Source organism: Silurus aristotelis, assembly GCF_946808225.1.
Source record: "Silurus aristotelis genome assembly, chromosome: 24".
In the NCBI taxonomy this organism is placed as follows: Eukaryota; Metazoa; Chordata; class Actinopteri; order Siluriformes; family Siluridae; genus Silurus; species Silurus aristotelis.
In genome coordinates this window covers 16,571,174-16,598,078 of record NC_139597.1, presented here as the reverse complement: position 1 = coordinate 16,598,078, position 26,905 = coordinate 16,571,174, and the positions used below count along the sequence as shown (strand labels likewise).

The following is a 26,905-nucleotide window of genomic DNA, read 5'->3' as shown; positions in this document are numbered from 1 at the left end:
CCTTTCAGTTTCTCCATATTTTACTGCTATTTATTTGAACTATATTTCATTATGTTGCTTAACGGCAAAAAGAACAGTTATCCAGGGGAACAAACTAATACACATTTGTAATTTTACTATGAATCAAAAACTAAACTGATCTGGTAAAATGTTTTGACCTTTGGCTAATAATTCTCCAGACAAACCTCTTGTTTGTGCTAATTATCTGTTTGAATTTGGACGTCCAATGTGTTCAATTCAACTGACTGGACATGATTTGTGACAGCATACAAGAGGAAAGACAGGGAAAGGCTGATGGAAATGAGAGAGACCGGGCCAAGAACAGCAGCACAGGGCCGGGGGAAGATCTCGGCCACGCTGAGTGGGCCGGGGGAAGATCTCGGCCACGCTGAGTGGGCCGGGGGAAGATCTCGGCCACGCTGAGTGGGCCGGGGGAAGATCTCGGCCACGCTGAGTGGGCCGGGGGAAGATCTCGGCCACGCTGAGTGGGCCGGGGGAAGATCTCGGCCACGCTGAGTGGGCCGGGGGAAGATCTCGGCCACGCTGAGTGGGCCGGGGGAAGATCTCGGCCACGCTGAGTGGGCCGGGGGAAGATCTCGGCCACGCTGAGTGGGCCGGGGGAAGATCTCGGCCACGCTGAGTGGGCCGGGGGAAGATCTCGGCCACGCTGAGTGGGCCGGGGGAAGATCTCGGCCACGCTGAGTGGGCCGGGGGAAGATCTCGGCCACGCTGAGTGGGCCGGGGGAAGATCTCGGCCACGCTGAGTGGGCCGGGGGAAGATCTCGGCCACGCTGAGTGGGCCGGGGGAAGATCTCGGCCACGCTGAGTGGGCCGGGGGAAGATCTCGGCCACGCTGAGTGGGCCGGGGGAAGATCTCGGCCACGCTGAGTGGGCCGGGGGAAGATCTCGGCCACGCTGAGTGGGCCGGGGGAAGATCTCGGCCACGCTGAGTGGGCCGGGGGAAGATCTCGGCCACGCTGAGTGGGCCGGGGGAAGATCTCGGCCACGCTGAGTGGGCCGGGGGAAGATCTCGGCCACGCTGAGTGGGCCGGGGGAAGATCTCGGCCACGCTGAGTGGGCCGGGGGAAGATCTCGGCCACGCTGAGTGGGCCGGGGGAAGATCTCGGCCACGCTGAGTGGGCCGGGGGAAGATCTCGGCCACGCTGAGTGGGCCGGGGGAAGATCTCGGCCACGCTGAGTGGGCCGGGGGAAGATCTCGGCCACGCTGAGTGGGCCGGGGGAAGATCTCGGCCACGCTGAGTGGGCCGGGGGAAGATCTCGGCCACGCTGAGTGGGCCGGGGGAAGATCTCGGCCACGCTGAGTGGGCCGGGGGAAGATCTCGGCCACGCTGAGTGGGCCGGGGGAAGATCTCGGCCACGCTGAGTGGGCCGGGGGAAGATCTCGGCCACGCTGAGTGGGCCGGGGGAAGATCTCGGCCACGCTGAGTGGGCCGGGGGAAGATCTCGGACACGCTGAGTGGGCCGGGGAAGATCTCGGACACGCTGAGTGGAACTTAGACAGACTGAGAGGGACTGGGTCATGTGAAGTGTAAGCCCACATGACGTTCAGTTTATATCTTTGACCCCTACACACGAGGGCACGGGAAGGTCTCAGACAGACTGAGAGGGATTGAGCCACACAGGAGGCATTGAGAGGAACTTGTTAGTGGAATCACAGGCGTAATCTGCCCTGAGAACAGAGTGAGGAGCAACATCCCATAATTTAACCGTTACACAGAAAACAAACCACTGCTTGAAACAACGTTTTTAAAATATCAAAATAATTATACTGAACAAGAACATTTGCAAATTATATCTCTGATATAAACTAACATGGGAATTTTAAGGCACATTAAACATGCCTTTTTTTTTCTTTTTTTTTTACATTTTAGCGATCGATTAATTCTTCATAAATAACCATGTGGCTAAAACTGACAACACACGCTTAAAAAAAGAACAGCTGCAGAATCTGAGTGAAACTTTCAGCATTCAGACACAAACGCACAAGAACCAGACACATGAGGAGGAAAGTGCAGAGCGGAGAAACTTCACATCACCCATATGCTCATACCATTTTCACAATCCCTCTCTGCGGAGTGGAAGGAGTCCCCGAGCCGCTCTGGACCGGTGCAGATACTGAAGTGGCCATGACCGATTTCTGTAAAATAAAAAACCAACTCCGTACAAGAACAAAAAAAAGCCTTTAGAACCACTGATGGTCTTGTGTGACTGCTCTGGATTTTAAGCCAACGAGGCAATGAAGAGCAGAGTGGATCAGGACTGCTTCCCCGGAAGTGCACGGAAACATGCGAGAGATGTACACGTCGAAGAATTACACTTCCGGGGTCAGATTCAGAGGCGCGCTCTCATAGGGAGATTTCACACATACGTAGCCAAGTCGATCAACATCCGGGTCACGTAAAAGGGCGACACGTCAGCATAGATTTAAAAAAGTCTAAAATGAAACGCAGGTTCGATATAAAGACATGAACAGAGTTTATACTTTAGATATAATACATTTATACTTTAATACTAAAGAGTTTTACAAGCCTGGTTTATTACAGCGCAATTACAAATCATTCTCATCGCCACCAGCAGGAAAAATCATTCATTCATTCTTTCAAATATTCGTATTTTTTCACAGTATAAAAGTAAAAGTATTAAAAGTAATAACAATAATCATCATTATTGTTGTTGTTATTACATTATTATATTGTTATTATATTGTTATTCACAGTATATAATATATTATTAATATTCAAATATATTTATGTTATGATTATTATTATTATTATTATTACAGATATTACAGATATTACTGTTAAACTGTAAAATTATATGAATATATGCAATAATGTTATTGCTTAATTATTAATAATTCTTTCTGCTGGTGGCGGTCAATTATTTCATAGTAAGAATATTTAATTTATTAAAAGTCCAAGAGTGTTTTCACATTTAAAAAACTTGTCCACAGATATTGCTTTTTTACAGGAAACTCACCTCAGGATTTGTGATCAGATTAGATTACCTAAACCCTGGATTGAAGTCTTTCATTCAAATTTTTATAGTAAATCTAGAGGCGATTGTAATGCACAAACTAATAAAATTTGTGTCTTACAAAATATATTCTCTGATCCGAGCGGGTGCTATATAATAGTTTCAGAACTTCTGTACCAAACACCCGTTGTGTCTTTGCTGATAATTATGATAATCCTGCTTTTATGGCTACACTGTATTCCCACCTCCCAGATTTAGACACTCACCACCTCATCTTAGGCAGGGATCTTAATTGCACAATGAACCCAAATCTAGACCGCTCACAACCATAGACGTCGGCTCCTTCGACAATGTCTAGGACCTTCTCTTCTTTAATGGATCAGTTGGGGTGCGTAGATTTCTGGCTCTATCTCAATCCAACTACAAAAGACTTTTCTGTCTTTTCGAATTTCCGTCATGTTTACTCACATATTGATTATTTCTTTATAGATTAAGCTCTTTTGCCTTCAGTCAAATTCACAAATTATTCTGCGATAATTATCTCAGATCATGCCCCACATAGTTTAGACCTCTGCTTTCCCCAAAATCTATGTAGACATGCGGGAGGCTGGAAGCTCAATACTTCGCTGTTAGTTGACAAGCGATTTTGTAAATATATCTCTAAGAACATTGATTTTTTTTTTTTAGAAACCAACAAAACAAATTCAGTATCTGGTCTGTAGCTGCCACGGTGTGTAGGGTCCTTGTCTTTCTTTAATATTAATGAGATCAAGCCTGGTTCAGTGATAAAAAAAAACCCTGGTCAAGGGAGTAATTGTATATACAGCTGTGTATCATCAGCATAGCAATGGAGCAATGGAATACCATGTTTATGTACAATTTCACCCAGAGGCAGCATATATAAAGAGAAAAGCAGTGGGCCTAAGACAGATCCTTGCGGAACACCATACTTTACCTCAGAGTGTGTGGAGAACTCACCATTTTCATCAACAAACTGATAGCGATCAGTCAAATAAGACCTGAGCCAAAGAGAGCTGTTCCTTTATTCCAACAACATTCTCAAGTCTAGCAAGCAGTACAGTGTGATCAATGATGTCAAAAGCTGCACTGAGGTCGAGCAAAACAAGTAAATAGACAAAACTCTGATTAGAGGCTAATAACAGGTCATTTACCACCTTAACTAGCGCCGTCTCTGTGCTATGATGAGGCCTAAATCCTGACTGATACATTTAAAAAATTGTATTCCTAAGTTGATGTGAGCAAAACTGATGTGCTACAACCTTTTCTAAAATTTTTGACATAAAGGGGAGATTTGATATTGGCCTGTAGTTGGACAGCTGACATGGGTAAAGGTCAGGTTTCAGGTAGGGGAGTTAATAACTGCCAGTTTGAAGGATTTAGGTACATAACCAGTGCTAATGGAAGAGTTTATTATTTTTAAAACAGTTGCAATTAGCTCTGGAATTATCTGTTTGAAGAAACTTGTAGGCAAGGGATCGAGAATTACATTGATTCACATTTTTGTGCTAAATCTGTTAATATTATTAGGTAGGTTCTATATACATAAATGTAAATGGTCAAAAAGGTTGCCCAAGATCTCTAAATTTAAGGCTGTATTAAAAATGTATTATAAATCTTTACAAGAAGCCAGAACTTTGAATATACTCTAACATCTGAATTCCTCCTTTTTGTTGTAACAATGTATGTATACCCTTCTTTTACCTTTTATTTTATAATTTTTTTATTTTATAAAAAAAAAAAAAAAAAAAAGAATGTATGATTGAGGGAACTTCTATGAGTGGTGGGTGCGCACTCCAAGTCCCGACCAGGTCCAAAGGTTTTTTTTTTTTTTTTTGCGTGGACAAGATGCCACCCATGTCGCCTAAATTCACCACTGCCAAGAGGCAATCAAATGTAGTTGAGTGAATGTAGTTGGGGAAAATGTAGTTAAGTAAAAAGTAAAATATTTGACATTAAAATGTAGTTAAGTTAAAGTAGTCTCCCTGAATGGAAATACTTCAGTAAAATACAAATATGTGCAAAAACTGCTAAAGTACAGTAACGAATTACATTTACTTCATTACTGTCCATCACTGGCACTCGTTCACAGATTGGAGAGCCTCTGCCTCTCTAAGACATCCTTTTTATAGCTAATCATGTTACAATTCTGGGCTCAATTAACTTAATTACTTAATAGATGTTCTTCCAGCTGAATGTTTTCAACATTTCTGGCATCTTCATTCCTTTGTTGCCCACATGCAAACTTTTTTGAGACCTGTAGAAGGCATCCAATTTTAAATGAGCTAATTTTGTGCATAAAAGTGTACAATTTACAAATTGTACACAATTAAAAAAAGAATTAACCAATTTCATTGCGCAATATTTTATTAAGGAAAAGTAATAAAAAAAATCCAGCCAAGTCAAAGGTATTATACTCACAATCAACTTAGATTATTCCTCTTTTAAATGGTCACTGACTCATTCCATGACGATGCTTGAGAATCTTCAGAAACTGAATATATCGGTTCATTCTTTTTGAATAACCCTGTGTGTGTGTGTGTGTGTGTGTGTGTGTGTGTGTGTGTGTGTGTGTGTGTGTGTGTGTATATATATATATATATATATATATATATATATATATATATATATATATATATATATATATATATATATATATACAGTACAGACCAAAAGTTTGGACACACCTTCTCATTCAAAGAGTATAGATACAACTTTATTGTCATTGCATTGTACAGGTACACAGCAACGAAATGCAGTTTTGCAGTCTACCAGAAGTGCAAAATGTAGCACCATATATATATATATATATATATATATATATATATATATATATATATATATATATATATATATATATATATATATATATACAGTGGGTACAGAAAGTATTGAGACCCCCTTAAATTTTTCACTCTTTTTTATTTTGCAGCCATTTGCTAAAATCATTTAAGTTCATTTCTTTTCCTCATGAATGTACACATAGCACCCTATATTGACAAAAAAACACAGAATTGTTGACACTGTTGCAGATTTATTAAAAAAGAAAAACTAAAATATCACATGGTCCTAAGTATTCAGACCCTTTGCTCAGTATTTAGTAGAAGCACCCTTTTGATCTAATACAGCCATGAGTCTTTTTGGGAAAGATGCAACAAGTTTTTCACACCTGGATTCAGGGATCCTCTGCCATTCCTCCTTGCAGATCCTCTCCAGTTCTGTCAGGTTGGACGGTAAACGTTGGTGGACAGCTATTTTTAGGTCTCTCCAGAGATGCTCAATTGGGTTTAAGTCAGGGCTCTGGCTGGGCCATTCAAGAACAGTCACAGAGTTGTTGTGAAGCCACTCCTTCGTTATTTTAGCTGTGTGCTTAGGGTCATTGTCTTGTTGGAAGGTAAACCTTCAGCCCAGTCTGAGGTCCAAAGCACTCTGGAGAAGGTTTTCGTCCAGGATATCCCTGTGCTTGGCCGCATTCATCTTTCCCTTGATTGCAACCAGTCGTCCTGTCCCTGCAGCTGAAAAACACCCCCACAGCATGATGCTGCCACCACCATGCTTCATTGTTGAGACTGTACTGGACAGGTGATGAGCAGTGCCTGGTTTTCTCCACACATACCGCTTAGAATTAAGGCCAAAAAGTTCTATCTTGGTCTCATCAGACCAGAGAATCTTATTTCTCACCATCTTGGAGAACTCCATGCGGGTTTTCATGTGTCCTGCACTGAGGAGAGGCTTCCGTCGGGCCACTCTGCTATAAAGCCCCACTGGTGAAGGGCTGCAGTAATGGTTGACTTTCTACAACTTTCTCCCATCTCCCGACTGCATCTCTGGAGCTCAGCCACAGTGATCTTTGGGTTCTTCTTTACCTCTCTCACCAAGGCTCTTCTCCCCCGATAGCTCAGTTTGGCCGGTCGGCCAGCTCTAGGAATGGTTCTCGTCGTCCCAAACGTTTTCCATTTGAGAATTATGGAGGCCATTGTGCTCTTAGGAACCTTAAGTGCAGCAGAAATTTTTTTGGAACCTTGGCCAGATCTGTGCCTTGCTACAATTCTGTCTCTGAGCTCTTCAGGCAGTTCCTTTGACCTTAATGATTCTCATTTGCTCTGACATGCATTGTGATCTGTAAGGTCTTATATAAACAGGTGTGTGGCTTTCCTAATCAAGTCCAATCAGTATAATCAAAAATTTCTGGACTCAAATGAAGGTGTAGAAGCATCTCAAGGATGATCAGAAGAAATGGAAAGCACCTGAGTTAAATATCTGAGTGTCACAGCAAAGGGTCTGAATACTTAGGACCATGTGATATTTCAGTTTTTCTTTTTTAATAAATCTGCAAAAAGGTCAACAATTCTGTGTTTTTCTGTCAGTATGGGGAGCTGTGTGTACATTCATGAGGAAAAGAAATGAACTTAAATGATTTTAGCAAATGGCTGCAATATAACAAAAAGTGAAAAATTTAAGGGGGTCTGAATACTTTCCGTACCCTCTGTATATATATATATATATATATATATATATATATATATATATATATATATATATATATATATATATATATATATATATATATATACATACATTATATACACAAATTAATGTGAAATGTTGGGCAGAATGTACAGTAATGATAAAGATACATACAGATATAAAAGTGCAGATGTAATGAGGAGTGAAAAAGATATAATATGTAGTATGTATATGTATTGTACAGATGTTATATACAGTCTTTTGTTTGTGTTTGTTTTGTAGTGATTTAGCGGTGTAGTGTTGAGTTCAGTAATGTGATGGTGGATGGAAAAAAGCTGTCCCTGAACCAGCTGGTTCTGGTGCGTAAGTTTCTGTATCTCCTTCGTGATGGAAGGAGGTTAAACAGTTTATGACTGGGATGTGAAGAGTCCTTGATAATGTTGTGAGCTCTGCGCAGACATCTGCTGTGGTGAAGGTGTTCAATGGCAGGTAGTTGGGTGCCAGTGATGCGTTGAGCGGTTTTGACCACACTTTGCAGTGCTTTACGTTCACACACTGTGGAGCCTCCGTACCATACAGTGATGGAGTTGGTCAGGATGCTCTCAATGATGCAGCGGTAGAAACTCGTTAAAATCCCCGGGGACAGATGAGATTTCTTGAGACTTCTCAAGAACTACAGGCGTTGTTGTGCTTTTTTTTTACCAGAGCTGACGTGTTCTGCTGCCAGGACAGATCCTCAGAGATGTGAACTCCCAGGAACTTAAAGCTGGAGACTCGCTCTACCTCGGTTCCATTGATGTTGACTGGTAGATGTCTCCCGCTGTTGGATTTCCGGAAGTCCACAATGAGCTCTTTGGTCTTTGTGGCGTTGAGAGTTAGGTTGTTGGTGGCACACCATGCTGCCAGATTACGGATCTCTTCCCTGTAGGCCGATTCGTCGTTGTTTTCGATCTGGCCGACCACGGTGGTGTCATCTGCATACTTGATGAAGATGTTGGAGTTATACAGAGGAGCACAATCGTGGGTAAACAGGGAGTAGAGCAGTGGGCTCAGAACACAGCCCTGCGGTATGCCAGTGTTCAGAATGAGGGTTGAGGATACCTGGTTTCCCAACCTGACAGATTGAGGTCTGTTGGTGAGAAAGTCCAGAATCCATCTGCAAGTGGAGGTGCAGATACCCAGTTCACTGAGCTTAGTGATCAGTACAGTGGGGAGGACTGTATTGAATGCAGAGCTAAAGTCAATGAACAGCATTCTGATGTATGTGTTGCTCTTATCCAGGTTGGTGAGAGCAGAATGAAGAGCTGTGGAAACTGCATCCTTAGTTGACCTGTTCGGGCGATAGGCAAACTGGTATGGGTCCAGTGTAGGTGGTAGGCCCGCAGTGAGGTGATTCAGGACCAGTTTCTCAAAGCACTTCATAGCAATGGGGGTGAGTGCAACCGGGCAAAAGTCATTCAGGCATTTAGCAGCTGAGTGCTTAGGCACTGGTATGATAGTAGTGGTCTTCAGGCATGTTGGTACCGTGGCTTGGGCCAGTGACAGGTTGAAAATATCAGTAAAAACCTGTGCCAGTTGTCCAGCGCATGCTCTGAGAACACGTCCCGGTATGCCATCCGGGCCAGCTGCCTTGCGTGCATCCACTCTGCTAAACACTGAATAGACGTCCGTTGTTGAGAGTGAAAGTGGGCTGTAAGCAGTAGAAGAGTCCGTGGTTGTTGTAAAATGTCCTGTGCTTTGGTCAAAACGAGCAAAAAAGTGATTAAGTTCGTGCAGTTGGAAGGCACTGCTTGTTGGTTGAGCTGTAGGTTTGTAGTCTGTGATTGACTGGATGCCTTTCCCAAGCGTCTGGGGTCAGAGTTGTGGAAGTGCTCTTCTATGTGGAGTTTGAATGTGAGCTTTGCTTTCCTGATGCCCCGTTTCAGGTTGGCCCTGGCTCTGTTGTAGTCCTCTGCACTGCCAGATTTAAAGGCAGCATCTCTTGCTTTCAACAGGAGACGGACTTCAGAGTTCATCCACGGCTTCTGGTTAGGAAAGCATTTCACGTGTTATTTTCATTATTTTCATGACTATAAAAATTGTAGATTCACACTGAAGGCATCAAAACTATGAATTAACACATGTGGAATTATATATGGAATTATATACATAACAAAAAAGTGTGAAACAACTGAAAAATGTCATATTCAAGGTTATTCAAAGTTTTTGCTTTGATTACTGCTTTGCACACTCTTGGCATTCTCTTGATGAGCTTCAAGAGGTAGTCACCTGAAATGGTCTTCCAACAGTCTTGAAGGAGTTCCCCGAGAGATGCTTGGCACTTGTTGGCCCTTTTGCCTTCACTCTGCGGTCCAGCTCACTCCTAAACCATCTCGATTGGGTTCAGGTCCGGTGACTGTGGAGGCCAGGTCATCTGGCGCAGCACCCCATCACTCTCCTTCTTGGTCAAATAGCCCTTGATGCCTTCAGTGTGACTCTCCAATTTTCAAGAAGGTGTGTCCAAACTTTTGGTCTGTACTGTATATATATATATATATATATATATACAGTGGGTACGGAAAGTATTCAGACCCCCTTAAATTTTTCACTCTTTTTTATTTTGCAGCCATTTGCTAAAATCATTTAAGTTCATTTCTTTTTCTCATGAATGTACACATAGCACCCTATATTGACAGAAAAACACAGAATTGTTGACACTGTTGCAGATTTGTTAAAAAAGAAAAACTAAAATATCACATGGTCCTAATTATTCAGACCCTTTGCTCAGTATTTAGTAGAAGCCCCCTTTTGATCTAATATAGCCATGAGTCTTTTTGGGAAAGATGCAACAAGTTTTTCACACCTGGATTCAGGGATCCTCTGCCATTCCTCCTTGCAGATCCTTTCCAGTTCTGTCAGGTTGGACGGTAAACGTTGGTGGACAGCTATTTTTAGGTCTCTCCAGAGATGCTCAATTGGGTTTAAATCAGGGCTCTGGCTGGGCCATTCAAGAACAGTCACAAAGTTGTTGTAAAGCCACTCCTTCGTTATTTTAGCTGTGTGCTTAGGGTCGTTGTCTTGTTGGAAGGTAAACCTTCGGCCCAGTCTGAGGTCCAGAGCACTCTGGAGAAGGTTTTCGTCCAGGATATCCCTGTGCTTGGCCGCATTCATCTTTCCCTTGATTGCAACCAGTCGTCCTGTCCCTGCAGCTGAAAAACACCCCCACAGCATGATGCTGCCACCACCATGCTTCATTGTTGAGACTGTACTGGACAGGTGATGAGCAGTGCCTGGTTTTCTCCACACATACCACTTAGAATTAAGGCCAAAAAGTTCTATCTTGGTCTCATCAGACCAGAGAATCTTATTTCTCACCATCTTGGAGAACTCCATGCGGGTTTTCATGTGTCCTGCACTGAGGAAAGGCTTCCGTCGGGCCACTCTGCTATAAAGCCCCACTGGTGAAGGGCTGCAGTGATGGTTGACTTTCTACAACTTTCTCCCATCTCCCGACTGCATCTCTGGAGCTCAGCCACAGTGATCTTTGGGTTCTTCTTTACCTCTCTTACCAAGGCTCTTCTCCCCCGATAGCTCAGTTTGGCCGGACGGCCAGCTCTAGGAAGGGTTCTGGTCGTCCCAAACGTCTTCCATTTGAGGATTATGGAGGCCACTGTGCTCTTAGGAACCTTAAGTGCAGCAGAAATTTTTTTGGAACCTTGGCCAGATCTGTGCCTTGCCACAATTCTGTCTCTGAGCTCTTCAGGCAGTTCCTTTGACCTTAATGATTCTCATTTGCTCTGACATGCATTGTGATCTGTAAGGTCTTATATAAACAGGTGTGTGGCTTTCCTAATCAAGTCCAATCAGTATAATCAAAAATTTCTGGACTCAAATGAAGGTGTAGAACCATCTCAAGGATGATCAGAAGAAATGGAGAGCACCTGAGTTAAATATATGAGTGTCACAGCAAAGGGTCTGAATACTTAGGACCATGTGATATTTCAGTTTTTCTTTTTTAATAAATCTGCAAAAAGGTCAACAATTCTGTGTTTTTCTGTCAGTATGGGGTGCTATGTGTACATTCATGAGGAAAAGAAATGAACTTAAATGATTTTAGCAAATGGCTGCAATAAAACAAAAAGTGAAAAATTGAAGGGGGTCTGAATACTTTCCGTACCCACTGTATATATATATATATATATATATATATATATATATATATATATGATTTAACATAGAGCCTTATGTATGTGTATATACACATAGTCTAGTCAACCCCAGATAATTTGCAGGTTCTCACTTGGAACCTTGTTCTAATTCTCAATAGATGAAATCAAAAAATGAGTAAACCCCAAGTAAACATGTCAAAATTGTGTCAATATTGTGTGTGAGCATCATTGTTATCCAGCACTGCCTTAATCCTGAAATTCACATGAAATTGCATGAAATTCACCAGAGCTGCATAGGTTGTTCTTGGGATCATCTTCCACTCCTCCAAAATAACGTCATGGAGCTGCTGGATGTTAGACACCTGCCACTTCTTCACCACTGGGATGCCCCACAGTTGCTCAATAGGGTTCTGACGTATTTGGCCACTCGATCACCTTCACCTTCAGCTTCCTCAGCAAGACACTTGCCATTCAGTTAAGTTTATAAAGAAGGGGCATTGTGTTCTGTTTTAGAATGACGCAGTAAATGTTGGCATCCATGTTTCTTTCAATGAATCGCAGCTCCCCAGTACCATCAGCACTCATGCAGTCCCAGACCATGAAGCTACTGTACCACCACCATGCTTGACTGTAGGCAAGGTACAGGTGTGTGTGTGTGTGTGTGAATTTATAAAATTTACATAGAATTTATTTAATTTAGTTACACCATTAATATTATTGCAGATAATAATAATAATTATTTTCATATTTATTATTTGTCTGTTAACAAATGGTGTCCAATTATTGACTAAATTCTGACTGTAAAATAATTGCCATATAATACATAAAAGAAATAATGGTGGATGGAGAAGAGTGACAGGAGTGATTTGTGATAGTAGAGTATCTGTGAGTGAAAGGGAAAGTTTATAGGACTGTGGTGAGACCTGTGGTGTTGTATGGTTTAAAGACAGTGGCATTGAGTAAAAGACAGGGGGTGGAGCTGGAGGTAGCAGAGCTGAAGATGTTGAGGTTTTCGTTGGGAGTGACGACGATGGGCAGGATTAGAAATTAGTTTATTAGAGGGACAGCACATGTAGGATGTTGTGGAGACAAAATGAGAGCAAAATAAGAGAACTTACTTAAGCTTAGCAATGGTGCATCTTAAACCACCCAACCTTACAATCAGTAGCCAAGAGCCTTAACCACTGAGCTACCACTTCCCCAAACACTTCAACCAGGTAAAGCCATGGTTTGATTCTGCTAATTTTTATCCTAGTAATGATTTGTAAGTATAAAACTAGACAATCTTAAATTAATTAAAGAGTAGGCACCTCTTTAAATAATGGACTGTTAGAAAGCCTAACAACATCATAGACACCAAAAAGTCTTGAAAGCCAACAAAAAAACAACAATAATAAATCAGCGGTTAAGAATTAAATGTCAGCAATTGTACAATTCATGTGTCAGCCCACAGTGGTTTATCACAACTATTACATCTAATTTGTTCAGATTTTTTATTCTGATGATTGGTGAGCCAACAAGCATATTCTTACTCTTGACAGATAAAGGGGATTTGTTCCTCAATAACCGATCCTTATGTGTTTTTACTGAAGACATATCAGCAGACATGTTTACATCAGTGGAATATGAAATGTAAATAAAAAGTATAATAGCATTGAATTTTATCAGTTGATCCTCCACATAAAGTTGGACCAATTTATTTGTTAAAACTATGCCTAGTTTATAATTGCCTTTATTGTTTTGGATATTCTGCAGGACAGCAGGATTCTTTGGTAGGAAAATTTCAGTAAATAAACAATAATGTATTTGGTTCAAAATGAGTCAAATTTATTTACAGTGCAGACAAAATCAAAATAACCTTACACAGGTATGTTAAAGCAGAAAAAAATACATACTAAGCCTAATTAGTTATTTACAGACCATGATATTGATGTCACTTACATCAGTTTCAAAATGTGGTGTTAAGATTTGTTGCTGTCTGAATTGCTTCCACCTACAATTCAAAATAGTAAAAGAAAAAAAAATAAAAACCATCAAATCAAAACTGTTTCTGAAACATGCAGTTGAAAATCAGCTCACAGTGAATTACAAAACATGTGGAGCAGAATTTTTACTATGTATTATAGCATGTGAAAATATATTTAAATATTATGAATTCTTTATACAATTAGACTTTTACAGTTTTTCTACTAAGTTTATATACAAGCGTTAAAGCAACACAGAAGGCTACAGACAAATGTGACTATGTGCTGTTTAAATTATGGAAATTGTAAATGATTATCCACGAGGATCTGGATAAAGTGTTGCTCCAAACTGAACGTAAAGTAATAACGCTATAAAAATAACAATATTAAATCTGAGAGATAATAATTAAATGACAAAACACCACCAATTGCAAAAATTTAACTACAGGTGGCAAAAATTGACTTCATTTGCATACAAAGTTGCAGCCCCGAGGTTGAAACAAAAAGTTACGACATATTTAAGCAACATAATGAATGCTATTAGCTGATTTATAAACAGACACATTTTGTATGCATACTGACATTTTGTTACTAGTGGAACAGATGCATTTAAAATGCCTCACGGAGTTGAACAACATCCACATTCAATACAGCATTAATAGTCATAAAGCCTGACACACCATTCCTTCCCAGCCTACAACGTGCATAAAATTTTTTGCAGTATTCTTAGGCCAGTTATGACAAACCCTGTGTGTTTCAAATATTTTAGGCATAATTCTTCATATCAGGCTAGAGAAGAAAATCAGTATCCCTTTTCCCTCAGGCTGGCATCAGGTTAAGGGGGTGTACTTTATTCTAATTCTAATGACTTGCCCTGTAATTTGCAGTTCCTTTATAACACTAGGCAGTCACAGGTTCCCGCTGGTTGTTCTGACGTTTCACTACAAACACTTTTTGCCCGGAGATAGTCACAGCATAAACAAAGTCCTCAAACATCACTGCGGACAAAATGAGAGTAAAATTAGATTAGAATTAGTATTTTGTACTCAGCTATGTGTACTTTGTTAGCAGCATCATTTATTTGTGTAGTACAGCTACCTGTACATCTCACCTGACATGCGTTTAAAAGGAGGTTCTGCTGCACCGGTTAGCCGAAATCTGCATGCTGTGCGGACCATCTGCATGATCACACCTGCTGTACCTTCATCATTCTCCAGCTCTCCTGAAGACTAGCGGAAAGAAAATAGCATGACACTCAATTTAAGAAACCCAGCATGTGATTATGATATAATATAACTAAGTAATATAACTTTAAGGTGTGCAGTATACCCATAATCATGTCTCTGTTTCAGGGAAAACAAAAATAAGCCCTTCCTCTGCATATATGCCTTAATCTCATGAACTCATTCAAACAGTGTTAGTAAAACAGTACAACTGTAAATCTCTATGAAAGTAACTAAAACATTTCAATTACTCCAAGTTAGATATTATTCATATTTTCTCAGATTATTCCCTCCCTTGAAAAAACTTGCTATACTTTCTACATCTTATTGATCTATTTACACAATTGTTTGCTCAATATAAGTTAGTTGATGTTTTTTACTAAATTACTTTCCACTGGTCATTAATGAAACATTTTTTTTACTCAGCACATTTTCTGGTGTATTTACGATAAAATTCCATGCTTTAATTAGTTTTTAAAGAGCTGACCAAGTGACAATTAATACTGTGTCAACACCCGAAATGTCAGTTTTACAAACACCTTAACCATCATTGTACCAAAGATTTGATTTGAAGCTTTCCTTTCAACTCCACTGAACAATGTGCCACTGACCATCACGGTTATCATCATCATCATAATCATCCACAACAGTTTAATCAGCTGAGGAAAAATAAATAAAATAAATAAATTTTAAAAAATCATTTATTGTATTACATTTGCTTACAATAGTACAATAATGTGTGAGTAAAACATTCTGGTTTGTTAAGTGCCAGTTCATGAACAGAGAAATTGTATTCACTGAATTTAGACTAAAAAACTGAAACACTATGTTAATGTGGCCTGAATAAATGTGACCCATAACATTTCAAAATACAAGACCCACAAACCAGAGAGATTCCCAATATATTTATTTGTGAAATAAATGAAATAAGAAGCAACATTTTATAAAAATTTGACATAATTCAATAATGATTAAGGAAAAGGTTAATAAAATATCAAAAACTACAAAAACATGTCAAATTATTTACATTATTTCAATCAAATACAACAAAACTGAGCCTAAGAGCAGAATTTAATGCTAAATAGTTAAAAGCTACTTACAATAGATAACCAAAGGTATATGCACCCTCTATCTCCATACCCACACGTGGTTCTTTCCCTAACTGTTAAAAATCAGTAGCACATATATTATGTCTCTGAATTTCCAAAGAGATATTGTTACTAAGAGGCAGTGTGGGATTAGGGAATAAAGAGCAGAACGAGAGGAAGTGAGTGGTTAAAGATCAAACACATATGTTCAATTTACATGAATAGGTTTTCTCTCTTTCTGAGAGCAGCAGAAACTATTGAAAGAGAGAGATGAACACACAAAGGTGTGTGTGTGTGTGTGTGTGTGTGTGCACGATTACATGCTTCATCTGAAAAAGTAAAAGTGGAAAAATAAAGCGATTTATTTTTTTGTTGAAACCAGTTGCCTGCTTTCCACTTTCTATTCTCCGAGCCAGCAAGCACTCTACACTGTTCCAGCATGACCAAGCTCCTGTACACAAAGCGAGCTCGATGTGTGAAGTGCAAAGGTTGGATTAGAAGAACTCAAGTGTCCTGCACAAAACCCTGAGCGCAACCCAACTGAACACTTTTGGGATGAACTGGAACATCAAATAAACCCCAGACCTTCTCACTAATATCAGCGCCTAATCTTACTAATGTGATTGTAGGTGAATGATCACAAATCTCCACAACCACTCTCCAGATTTTCATTCAGTTGGGCTTGACTTTGTCTCAAAACAGCTTTACAGAATGTAAGAACCTTAAATATAAAAAATCACAAGACATTTTAAGAACCAATGGCCCTAATGCAGGGATCCCCAAACTACGGTCCGGCTTCACATCTGGAACAGCCCTTTACACCAAATGTGCTAATTTAGCTCCAAAAGGGAAATTTAGCTCCAAAATTAAAAAAATTGAGCACAAAAAGTAGTTAAATCATTTTCAGATTATTTTCATATTGTTTGGATGCCACTCCAGAACCATTTGCAGTAGCCCATGAGGCTTTTAGGTGTCAGACACTAATATCTGAGAGTGATTTAACTACTTTATTTGTGCTTAATTCACAACTTAATACCACGGTCATGTATTACATTATAAACTATGAATAATTTGCAGGTTGGGGCTAATCACCTTCATGTTGATTATTCAATGGTTTATACTTAGTTTTTTGTAAGAATGATTGTTGTAGTTTCTGCACATCTAAATCTTGACATTCTAAAAGCTAGCAAAAAAAGCAACTGTCTCACACAATCTTTCTTAATAATCAGTGGATAATCAGTGAGACAATCTGATTTTTCTCTACGAGATATTTTTTCCAATGTTAAATTATACGGACAATACGGTATTGAACCTCAGAATATTATCACATTTTTATGAAGAGCAATGTTTGGTGGCTGGAAAATGGAAAGTCTTATTTGTAGTGTCTGAACTGGAATGATTGTGAAATACTGAAAAGAAATACAATCACAATCACAATGTACCCAGCAATTGCAATTCTATTTGCACTTTCCTGCTTGGAAACATGCTTAAATACACAGTGGGGGAAATGCATATCGCCCATGGGGAAGGAAATCATTTTCCTATTTCGCAGCTCAAACTCATGGAGCTGGACTGGGTTTCTGGGGGAGTGTAATGCAGCACAACATTCTGACATTTCTACAACAGTGGATACCAGCACAAGCCTGCCTTCGGGATGTTCTGCTTTTGTGGTTGTGGAGAAATTATAGACAGGAACATCATAAAACAAACAAACTATGAGAGCTAAAAGCATGAATTTGGACTGTAATTAATATTAACAGTTGCTACAATGGACTTAGGATCAGTTTGCATGAAGAGTTCTGTATCACTGATCTGTACACCTCAACAATGATGGAACTGTAATGAATGAACATTCATTACATTTCTTCTGCTCAACTCAGATAAGACGGAAGTACTTTTACTAGGACCACATGCAGCTAGAACTTTCCGATTACGTAGCATCTCTGGATGGTGTTTCTGTTTGAGCATGTACGGCTGTCAAAAACCATGGTGTGATTATTGACCCGAGTCTTTCCTTTGAGGCTCACGTGAATAATATCACCAGGATCGCCTTCTTTCACCTTAGAAATATTGCTAAAATTAGAAATATGATGTCGTTACAGGATGCAGAAAAACTAGTTCATGCTGTTGTTACTTCTAGATTAGACTACTGTAACGCTTTACTGTCTGGGTGTGTGAGTAGGTGCATAAATAAACTTCAGTTCAGAATGCAGCAGCAAGAGTCCTCACTGGATCTAGAAAATATGACCACATCACTCCTGTTTTAATCAGTCTACACTGCTCCAAATCAAATCAATGCCTTGGGTGGTTCCATGAAATTCCAGAGTAAGAACGGGAGCTTTAAGGATGGATTGGACTGTAGTTAATGTCAACAGTCTGCTAAATTGATTCAGGACTTCTTTTCGCTTCTGATCATCATCACTGCACCCCACAACATCGTATATCTGTAATAAATGGACATTCGGTGCAACCCAGATGAGGATGGGTTTCCTCTTGAGTCTGGTTCCTCTCAAGGTTTCTTCCTTATGCCGTCTCGGGGAGTTTTTCCTTTACCACAGTCGCCACCGGCTTGTTCATCAGGGACAAACTTACTTATAAAGAACATTTATTTTTGATCACCACATTATCTGTGTAAAGCTGTTTTGAGACAATGTTCATTGTACAAATAAAAATGAATTGAATTGAACATTTGGTGCCACCCAGATTAGGTTCCCTTTTGAGTCTGGTTCCTCTCAAAGTTTCTTCCTCATACCATCTCGCTAAACGTTACAACTTTAGATTTCAACTTGTGTCTGTAAAGCTGCTTTGGGACAAAAACACATTGTAAATGAAAAGAAAAAAAAAAAACTAAAACAACAACAACTCACGGCCAGTACTCCGTCCTCGCTGATCACCAGGTAGCCGATCTGGCCCGGGATTCTCTCCAGACCCTGAGTCAGTGCAGTAGTCTGCGGCAGAGGAGAGGAGACATGACCGGCCTCCGGTTACATACAGCACATTGTATCTGAACGGCATTACACTTTAAATAAACAAATAATATTAGCAACAACGAGTTAAAACCTGGATAATTTTCATTATCAGAAAATTCAAACAATTAAAATTCAAACAAACAAACATACCATTTTACTTTCCTCACAAATCCCCGAACAGCCTGTGTGTCTCACGTGACGCGTTGGCAAGGTCACGTGACCGCCTTCTCCGTCTTCAGTTTTTAACAACGGTGTTCATCGCCCTTGTTCTGCATTACCGCCACCGCCAGGTCTGGAGTGTAAGCTCGGCTAGCTCGGTTAATGACAGAATGTGTGGCAGAGAATGAGAATCAGAGAAGGCTTTTCTAGATTAAGCTGGATACAAAGAATTGTCTTGTAAAATCACTCGATTCAGACACTGCTCAAGAAACGAGGAAACCAGTGGGGAGTATACTGTGGAGGATAAAAGTTTTATGTGTAAGTGGTGGGCTGTGCATTTCAAGTCAAGTCAAGAAGCTTTTATTGTCATTTTAACCCTATATAGCTGGCACAGTACACAGTGAAACAAGACAACGTTCCTCCAGAACCCTGTTGCTACATAAAACAACATAAAGCTACATAACAGAAAAACACTAGTAAGTAAGTGAGTGTCCTCGCCACATAAAGTGCACCGTGTGCAACCTGGTGCAAACAGTGCAAGAAAAAACAGTGTAGGACAAATACACAAAGCACAAAATAGCGCCACCAGTAAACCTACTGTATATGATAGGGTGAAGTGTTTAAGACAGAACTGGATACAGGAGTGTACTTCTAAAAAAACAAAATGTAAACATAGAAGTTTGTGCAAAACAGCAGTAAAACGAATGTACAAAAACAGTATTTAAACAGTTGTGTACTAATAAATAATATAATATGGGTGATACTAAAGTCATGGATGTGTGAAATTAGTATGAGTGTGTGTTTGAGTTCAGTACACACAGTTGAATAAGTGTGTGTGTGTGTGTGTGTGTGTGTGTGTGTGTGTGTGTGTGTGTGCGCGTGAGAGTTTTAGTTCAGCTCTGTGTTGTTGAGGAGGCTGATAGCTTGAGGGAAAAACTGTTGCACAGTCTGGATGTGAGGCCTGAATGCTTTGGAACCTTTTCCCTGATGGTAGAAGAGTGAAACGTGTGTGTGACTGGTGTGTAAGTTTGTTCACAATGCTGTTTGCTTTGCGGATGCAGCGTGAGGTGTAAATACCTGTAATAGAGGGGAAAGAGACTCCAATGATCTTCTCAGCTGTCCTCACTACCCTCTGTAGGGTCTTGCGATTAGAGACGGTGCAGTTCCCAAACCAGGCAAAGATGCAGCTGCTCAGGATGCTCTTGATAGTCCCTCTGTAGATCATGGTCAGGATGAGGGGAGGGAGATGGGCTTTCCTCAGACTTCTCAGAAAGTAGAGACGCTGCTGGCCTTTCTTGGTGATGGAGCTGATGTTGAGTGACCAAGTGAAGTTCTCTGCCAGATGAACACCAAGGAATTTGGTGCTCTTGATGATCTCCACTGAGGATCTATCGATGATCAGTGGAGAATGGCCACTCTGTGCTCTCCTGAAGTAAACAACCATCTCTTTAGTTTTGTCAATGCTCAGAGACCGGTTGTTGGTTCTACACCAGGCTGTTAACTGTTGCACATCCTCTCTGTATGCTGACTTGTCGTCCTTGCTGATGAGACCCACCACCGTCGTGTCATCTGCGAACTTGACGATATGGTTCAAGCTGTGCATTGTTACACATTCGTGAGTCAGCAGAGTGAACAGCAGTGGGCTGAGTACACAGCCCTGAGGGGCCCCAGTGCTCAGTGTGGTGGTGTCGGAGATGCTGTTCCCGATCGGGACTGACTTAAGTCTCCCAGTCAGTAGGTCCACAATCCAGTTGCAGAGGGAGGTGTTCAGGCCTAGTAGGCTCAGCTTCTCAATCAGGTGCTGATGGATGATTGTGTTGAATGCTGAACTAAAGTCTATGAACAGCATTCGTACATATGAGTCCTTATCGTCCAGGTGGGCGAGGGCCAAATGGTCGTGGTGATGGTAATAGACAATACGCAAACTGCATGGGGTCCAGTGAGGGTGGAAGCTGAGTCTTGATGTGCCTCATGAACAGCCTTTCAAAGCACTTCATCACGATAGGCGTGAGTGCGACGGGGCGATAGCATTGATTCGTTGTTTTAGTAAAAGATATAGAGGCAGGTAGGAACAGGGAGCTGTGCTGCGCTGCTCAGGGAGATGTTGAAGATGTCGGTGAAGACATCCGCTAGCTGTTCTGCATATTCCCTGAGCACTCTGCCAGGAATGTTGTCTGGTCCAGCAGACTTCTGTGGGTTAACTCTGCATATAGAGCACCTGGTCGTTGGGTGGAGGGGTGGTCTTCCTTGCCACCATGTTGTTCTGCACCTCAAACCGGGAGTAGAAGTCGTTCAGCGCATCTGGGAGGGAGGCGTCACGGTGACAAGCAGGTGAAGTTGTCTTGTAGTTCGTGATCGACTGGATATCCTGACACATGCGCTGGGTGTCTCCACTGTCCTGGAAGTGACAGTGGATTCTCTTGGCATGTGCGTGATTCACCTCTCTGATGGCACGGGACAGTTTGGCCCTTGCTATTCGTAAGGCCATCTTGTCCCCTGCTCTGAAGGCGGAGTCTCTGGATTTTAGCAGCGCACGCACCTTAGCGGTCATCCACGGCTTCTGGTTGGAGCGTGTGGTGATGGTCTAGGAGATGGTCATGTCATCAATGCACGTCATCAATGCATGTCAGTTCTACTGTCGATGTAGCTGGTCACTTATGATGTTTACTACCCTAAGTTGATGAAATCGCAGTTAGTGGGCAAACACTTTTTCACACAGGGCCATGTAGTTTTGGATTTTGTTTTCCCTCAATAATAAAAACCTTCATTTAAAAACTGCATGTTGTGTTCACTTGTGTTATCTTTTACTAATATTGAAATTAGTTTGATGATCTGAAACATAAAAGTGTGACAAACATGCAAAAAACTAAGAATTCAGGAAGGGGGCAAACACTTTTTTACACCACTGTATTCATATTATATATTTTTTTAATAACAATTTATTATTATTCAAGCAAACTACATTACTTCTAATTTATAGGTTACTGTAAAGGAACATGAGAATATTTTTCCTTTTGAACCTGTTTCTTCTTTGATTGATCAACTCGTAGTTATGACACACTGATACCGAGATAGAAGCCAAAGTGACAGGCTTGTTTGTATGATGAATGGATAAACAGCAGAATAAATCAATCCTATTCACCTTAAGTAAATATTAAACTCAATTGTTTACAAAATCCCAAAGAATTACTATTTTAATGTGTGAATCAATCCTCCTGATACAACACCATTATTAAAAGTAATGATACTTTGGATCCAGCCACCTTTCGCTACCTCTTGCTAGTTTACTCGGTCAGGTACTAGAAGGACCAGGGAAGATGTTCAGTACAAACCTGTAGTTTTATTTTATTCATTATGATAATTATGTATTAATTAAATTATATAAAAAGCAAGATAATCAAAACATTAATCTAAATAAAACAAGATATTCAATAATGACAGAAGAAATGGCAGTGTACAAACAGGTCATTGAAAGCATCATCTGATGAAGGATTTAGCACTCACTGGTTTGATTCAAGATAAATAGGGTCCATGGATCTATTCTTTAATTTTAGTATCTGGAATGTCTCTAGTTACACTACAGCGTTTGTTTTTAACACAAATGTCAAGGACATAAAATGCCTATATTATAGAATATACAATAAAATGAGAACTCCTGAACACACAAAATTGCTGAAGGTAAATCTAAAATATTTATAACGTTTTTAAAGGTTTTGTTAGTATTTTATTCATATGAACACTCCAAGCTTAAGCAGTAATGTTAACATCGTTGTAATTAATGTTTCAGCAACTGATTGCAATCATCAAACATTACAGAAACGTATGGAATATGCTTCTTGGAAAATTATGCTTTTTAGTGCCTCTCTCATCATATAAAACCAGAGCTGCAGGTTTGGCTTAGTGCAGTGACTGCACAGTAATTCCATGCAAATTAATAATGAATCAAAGGACAAACTTTCTATTTTTTAAAAGTTTTATTTAACATGGAAAAGTCCCTTCATGTTCACAAGACTTATACACACCATTTTTTAAATACAATACATTTGTTGTTATTGGAAATCACAAATTAACATTAACCTATTTCCAGTTATTTATAAGTAACTACACTGAACAAAATCCACATAAACATTTCTAAAAGCATTCAATGTTTCACAACTTAATGGTGCAATGACACTTATCGGAAATCTTCTGCAGAAAACATGCCCTTAGCCCTGCGCAGAATTGAGTCTTTAGAGGCGTCGTAAGGATGCTCTTTAGAAGGAATCTCCAGCACAGCAGGGATGGACTGCATATGAGCGTCTATTGCATGCCGGATCATCTCAGCAATAAATTGGTTGATAAGGATGATACCAATATCATTGCGAGCCAAGAAACTTCTGTTTGGGAAAACAAAGATAAAGTCAAGCTGTTAACATTAAAATGTATTTATACTGCACCACAGAGATACATGATATAGCTATTTAAAGCAAAACCTGCAAGTTACAGACACACAGGTTAAAGTTTCTCATATATATATATATATGTGTGTGTGTGTGTGTGTAAAAATCACATCATATATTTGTAAAAATGCACAGCCGAAGTTACTGGGCATGTCAGCAAGTGCATACATGCACAGATGTTACTTCTTACTAGGCTGTCCCCACATGTGAAAGCCAGAATCCATGGATAACAACAGAAATGTGCTCACAGCCAAAAACCAAATCTGATCTTGCCAATCTGCCTACACAAAGTAGCACAGAATAATGTAGACCACCTCACCTACCACTGACTAAATACTCTGTATGTAGTAGACATAAGAGGGAGAGAGAGAAGAGAGAGAAAAAAAAAAAAAAAAAAAAAAAAAGTTAATCCAATGGCTGCTGGCCCTGACCGCATACCTCCTCGATTCTCATAGAATGTAAAAATTACCATCATTTTTCAAAAGAAACCATTAAAGAATATTTCAATGGCTACAGGTCTATCACTCACACACACACACACACACACACACACACACATTCATTTTTTAGTTACAGTTCTACTGTGTGTATAACATGTTAATATCCAATTTATGACTTTCATCTAAAGACAAACTCTTATACACTACTCCACAACAAGCAAATGCTCTCAGAGTCAATCTTGATTATAGTTAAGAACATGACGTTGCTTTTCTATGGTGGAAGGAAATGGCTATGGTTAAATAGATTACAAATTCAATCACAGGAGGCTGTTTTGCACTGATGTTAGACATTTGGACTAACCTTGCTACAGAAACATACCTCAGTGTCACGTCTGATTAAAAGGAGAAAAAAGGAAGACTCCAATCCTTGCTATAATGCTTCTATAAGAAAGACTGACTGGAGACTTGTGTGAAAAAACTATGACTGGAAATCTACAGTGTTTGGATCCAATGCTCTGGTGTTGAAGCAGCAATAAAACTGCAAAATGGTCCTTCAAAAACTACATTTTACTTTAACGTATACAACTTTATACAAGACTGTCAAGGTATAGCTATATTTCTGGCAATAAATGTGAGATTTACAGGCGGCAGGAGAAACAAACAAACACAAAAAACAAGATGAATGAAGGCATCGTCGGTGTGTGAACGTCCTGAAATAAATCAGATTGATCAGTAATCAGTGAACACAATGTGGCCGAGAGCTTCATCACAGAGATGTCAGAGTCGCACTGAGAAGATCTAAAGACATCCTAAAGAGAAATACAGAGACTGCAAGAAGAACAAAAGGTGTTTGTGCTTATAAGGATAAAAACCATACAAAGATATTGAAAACACTAACTGATCACGAGGACTTACTTAAATGTCTCCTCTATCTCAGTGATACTGGTGTCCTTCTCAACCACCAAGAAATTGGGTTTGCGATTTTTGTTCAGCTCTCCGATTCCTCCAAGCAGGAAGCCGGTACAGGTGTCTTCATCGCCTATGACCGCGATTAATTTTCCTCGTCCAGCCATAGAGCAGAGTGTAGAGTATACTAAATGTATTCAATTAAAAACCGAGCTGGTTTGTCTTTCTGCTGAGTCTGCGGATCATATGTTTAAGTCAGGTGACAAACTCACTTCCGCTTTATGACCGAATGGCGCAGACCATGAGACCATGACGCTCACCAGAGATGTCAAATCTCGCGAAAGTTCTGTACGGTAACTGGTGCCACATCCAATAGACTGAGTGCGCTGTCGCTACTTCCGGTCGAATTTAAGTTAGCGGTGTGGCTGCTTGTTCTATTTGTACTGCGCATGTGCGCAAATGCGTCTACTTCATCAAAAATATGTATGTATATTAAAAGAATCACGTGTGACTTTAATAATGTATTCCAAGATTACATTTCTTGAATTTTTATTATTAGTTTTTAAGGACGCCATAGAAGCCTGTAGGCCTGACATATAGATGGGGGATCTTTGTGTCAGGGCCTAATTACATTTTTGCCTAAATCCTAAATAAAGCTTAAATATTGGTATTAACACTATATATAAGCTTCTAATTTATGAGCAGGTATCTAAAGACATGTATGATTTTGTGGAAGAATTTGCTCTGAAAACAAGAGTAGCCAATCTTCAAATTTTCTTTCTAATATTAAAAATATTGCACAAAGTATTAATGAAACAAAGAAACAAGTTTGTGAACAAGATATATTATTAGAAGAATTAAAAAAGAACACCAGTAAGTTAAAAGAGAATAAATCCCCCTGGGGAATAGTGGCCTAACAGGTGAGTTATAAAAGATATTCCAAGATTACATTTCTGAATTTTTTTTTTATATAGTTTTTTAAGGAAGCTATTTTATAGGACTGTGGTTTTGAGTAAAAGACAGGCAGTGGAGCTGGAAGAAGAAGCCTGTAGCCCCCATCTATGTGTCAAGGTCTAATTACACTGGTACCTAAAACCAATAAGGATAGCTTGCTTCTTGACAACTGGAGGCCTATAACATTAATTAATAATGATGCAAAACTACTGGCTCACATCTTTAAACAAATAATAAAGTTATGTCTAGATGCAATTATAGATAATAGTCAGTCAGGCTTTATGCAATGATGTCATATTAGCAACAATATACATTTTATGTGTAATTGATTATAATTATTACATAACTGAAAAAGTTACATCTTATTTATATATTTTCTGAAGTGTCAGGTTTATTAATTTTAATTTTGTTAATATATTCTTCAGAAAATATATTGAGCCATTTTATAATATTCTTAAACTGTGATATATCTTGCAAGAAAATAGCTGTATCATTAGCAAGCTGATAGCATCTAATTTCTCTGTCCCCAATTCTGATGTCTTGAAAAGAGTCATTATAATTACAATATATATATACAATATCTAAAGCCATTGTTTGCATAACTAGAAGAAATAGAAAGGGAGCCGCTGGGTCTCACTCTTTTATGCCCCGGGAAATGTTAAATCGACGAGTACATTCATTGTTTAAATGAATGTACAGATGCTATTTACAAGTGTGCATTTTACAAATGTATAAATGTGTCAGTTATGATGGACAATGTGTAATTATAAATTATGATTAGATGTATTCATAATTTATAATTACACATTGTCCATCATAACTGACACATTTATACATTTGTAAACTGCACACTTGTAAATAGCATCTGTACATTCATTTAAACAATTTCCACTTCTGTATATTGTGCATTATTTAATTGTCTGTTTTACTTATATTTTGTTATATTATGTCTGTACTTCTCCTGCACTGGAAGCTCCTGTTGTCACGGCAAATTCTTTGTGTGTTGGGTTGGGGTTGGGGTTAGTAATAACTTGGTAATAAAGCTATTTCCAATTCTTAATATAAGTTCCCAGGATACTGTGTAATTTGTGTAGCTTGAAATAAATATTGTTTTACAACAATAAACAAATGCT

The 26,905-nt window shown here is 39.6% G+C and overlaps 3 protein-coding genes across 3 annotated transcripts in view; all 3 read right to left on the bottom strand.

Annotated features, from left to right (window-relative positions):
• snd1 (staphylococcal nuclease and tudor domain containing 1) overlaps positions 1 to 2,338 on the bottom strand; it is an 84,405-nt gene extending 82,067 nt beyond the window's left edge. Inside the window, exon 1 of the mRNA XM_083528377.1 lies at positions 2,072 to 2,338. Coding sequence (XP_083384503.1) covers positions 2,072 to 2,149 — 78 coding nt within the window. The 5' untranslated portion in view covers positions 2,150 to 2,338. The remainder of the gene's footprint in view (positions 1 to 2,071) is intronic.
• Positions 2,339 to 13,435: 11,097 nt separating this feature from the next.
• lamtor4 (late endosomal/lysosomal adaptor, MAPK and MTOR activator 4) lies at positions 13,436 to 19,581 on the bottom strand. The gene is made up of 4 exons (XM_083528080.1): positions 19,025 to 19,581; positions 18,773 to 18,853; positions 14,706 to 14,823; positions 13,436 to 14,592 (listed from the first exon to the last, which is right to left on the bottom strand). Exons 1-4 carry the CDS (start codon positions 19,025 to 19,027, stop codon positions 14,495 to 14,497), a joined length of 300 nt encoding a protein of 99 aa, XP_083384206.1. The 5' UTR covers positions 19,028 to 19,581; the 3' UTR covers positions 13,436 to 14,494.
• A 3,407-nt stretch (positions 19,582 to 22,988) lies between these two features.
• On the bottom strand, positions 22,989 to 25,138 carry atp6v1f (ATPase H+ transporting V1 subunit F). Its single transcript, XM_083527840.1, has 2 exons — positions 24,828 to 25,138; positions 22,989 to 23,409 (listed from the first exon to the last, which is right to left on the bottom strand). The coding sequence occupies exons 1-2, from the start codon at positions 24,983 to 24,985 to the stop codon at positions 23,208 to 23,210; spliced, it is 360 nt and encodes a 119-aa protein (XP_083383966.1). The 5' UTR covers positions 24,986 to 25,138; the 3' UTR covers positions 22,989 to 23,207.
• Between the last annotated feature and the right edge of the window lie 1,767 nt (positions 25,139 to 26,905).

What these genes read in the sequence shown, in the direction of transcription:
- lamtor4 (XM_083528080.1), bottom strand. An exon ending in GCGAGGACGGAGTACTGGCC is followed by an intron (nt 14,824 to 18,772) that starts GTGAGTTGTTGT and finishes TCTTTCCGCTAG; the next exon opens with TCTTCAGGAGAGCTGGAGAA. An exon ending in TCCTTTTAAACGCATGTCAG is followed by an intron (nt 14,593 to 14,705) that starts GTGAGATGTACA and finishes TTTTGTCCGCAG; the next exon opens with TGATGTTTGAGGACTTTGTT.
- atp6v1f (XM_083527840.1), bottom strand. Translation starts at nt 24,985, where the DNA reads ATGGCTGGACGAGGAAAATTAATCGCGGTCATAGGCGATGAAGACACC. An exon ending in GAGATAGAGGAGACATTTAA is followed by an intron (nt 23,410 to 24,827) that starts GTAAGTCCTCGT and finishes TTTCCCAAACAG; the next exon opens with AAGTTTCTTGGCTCGCAATG.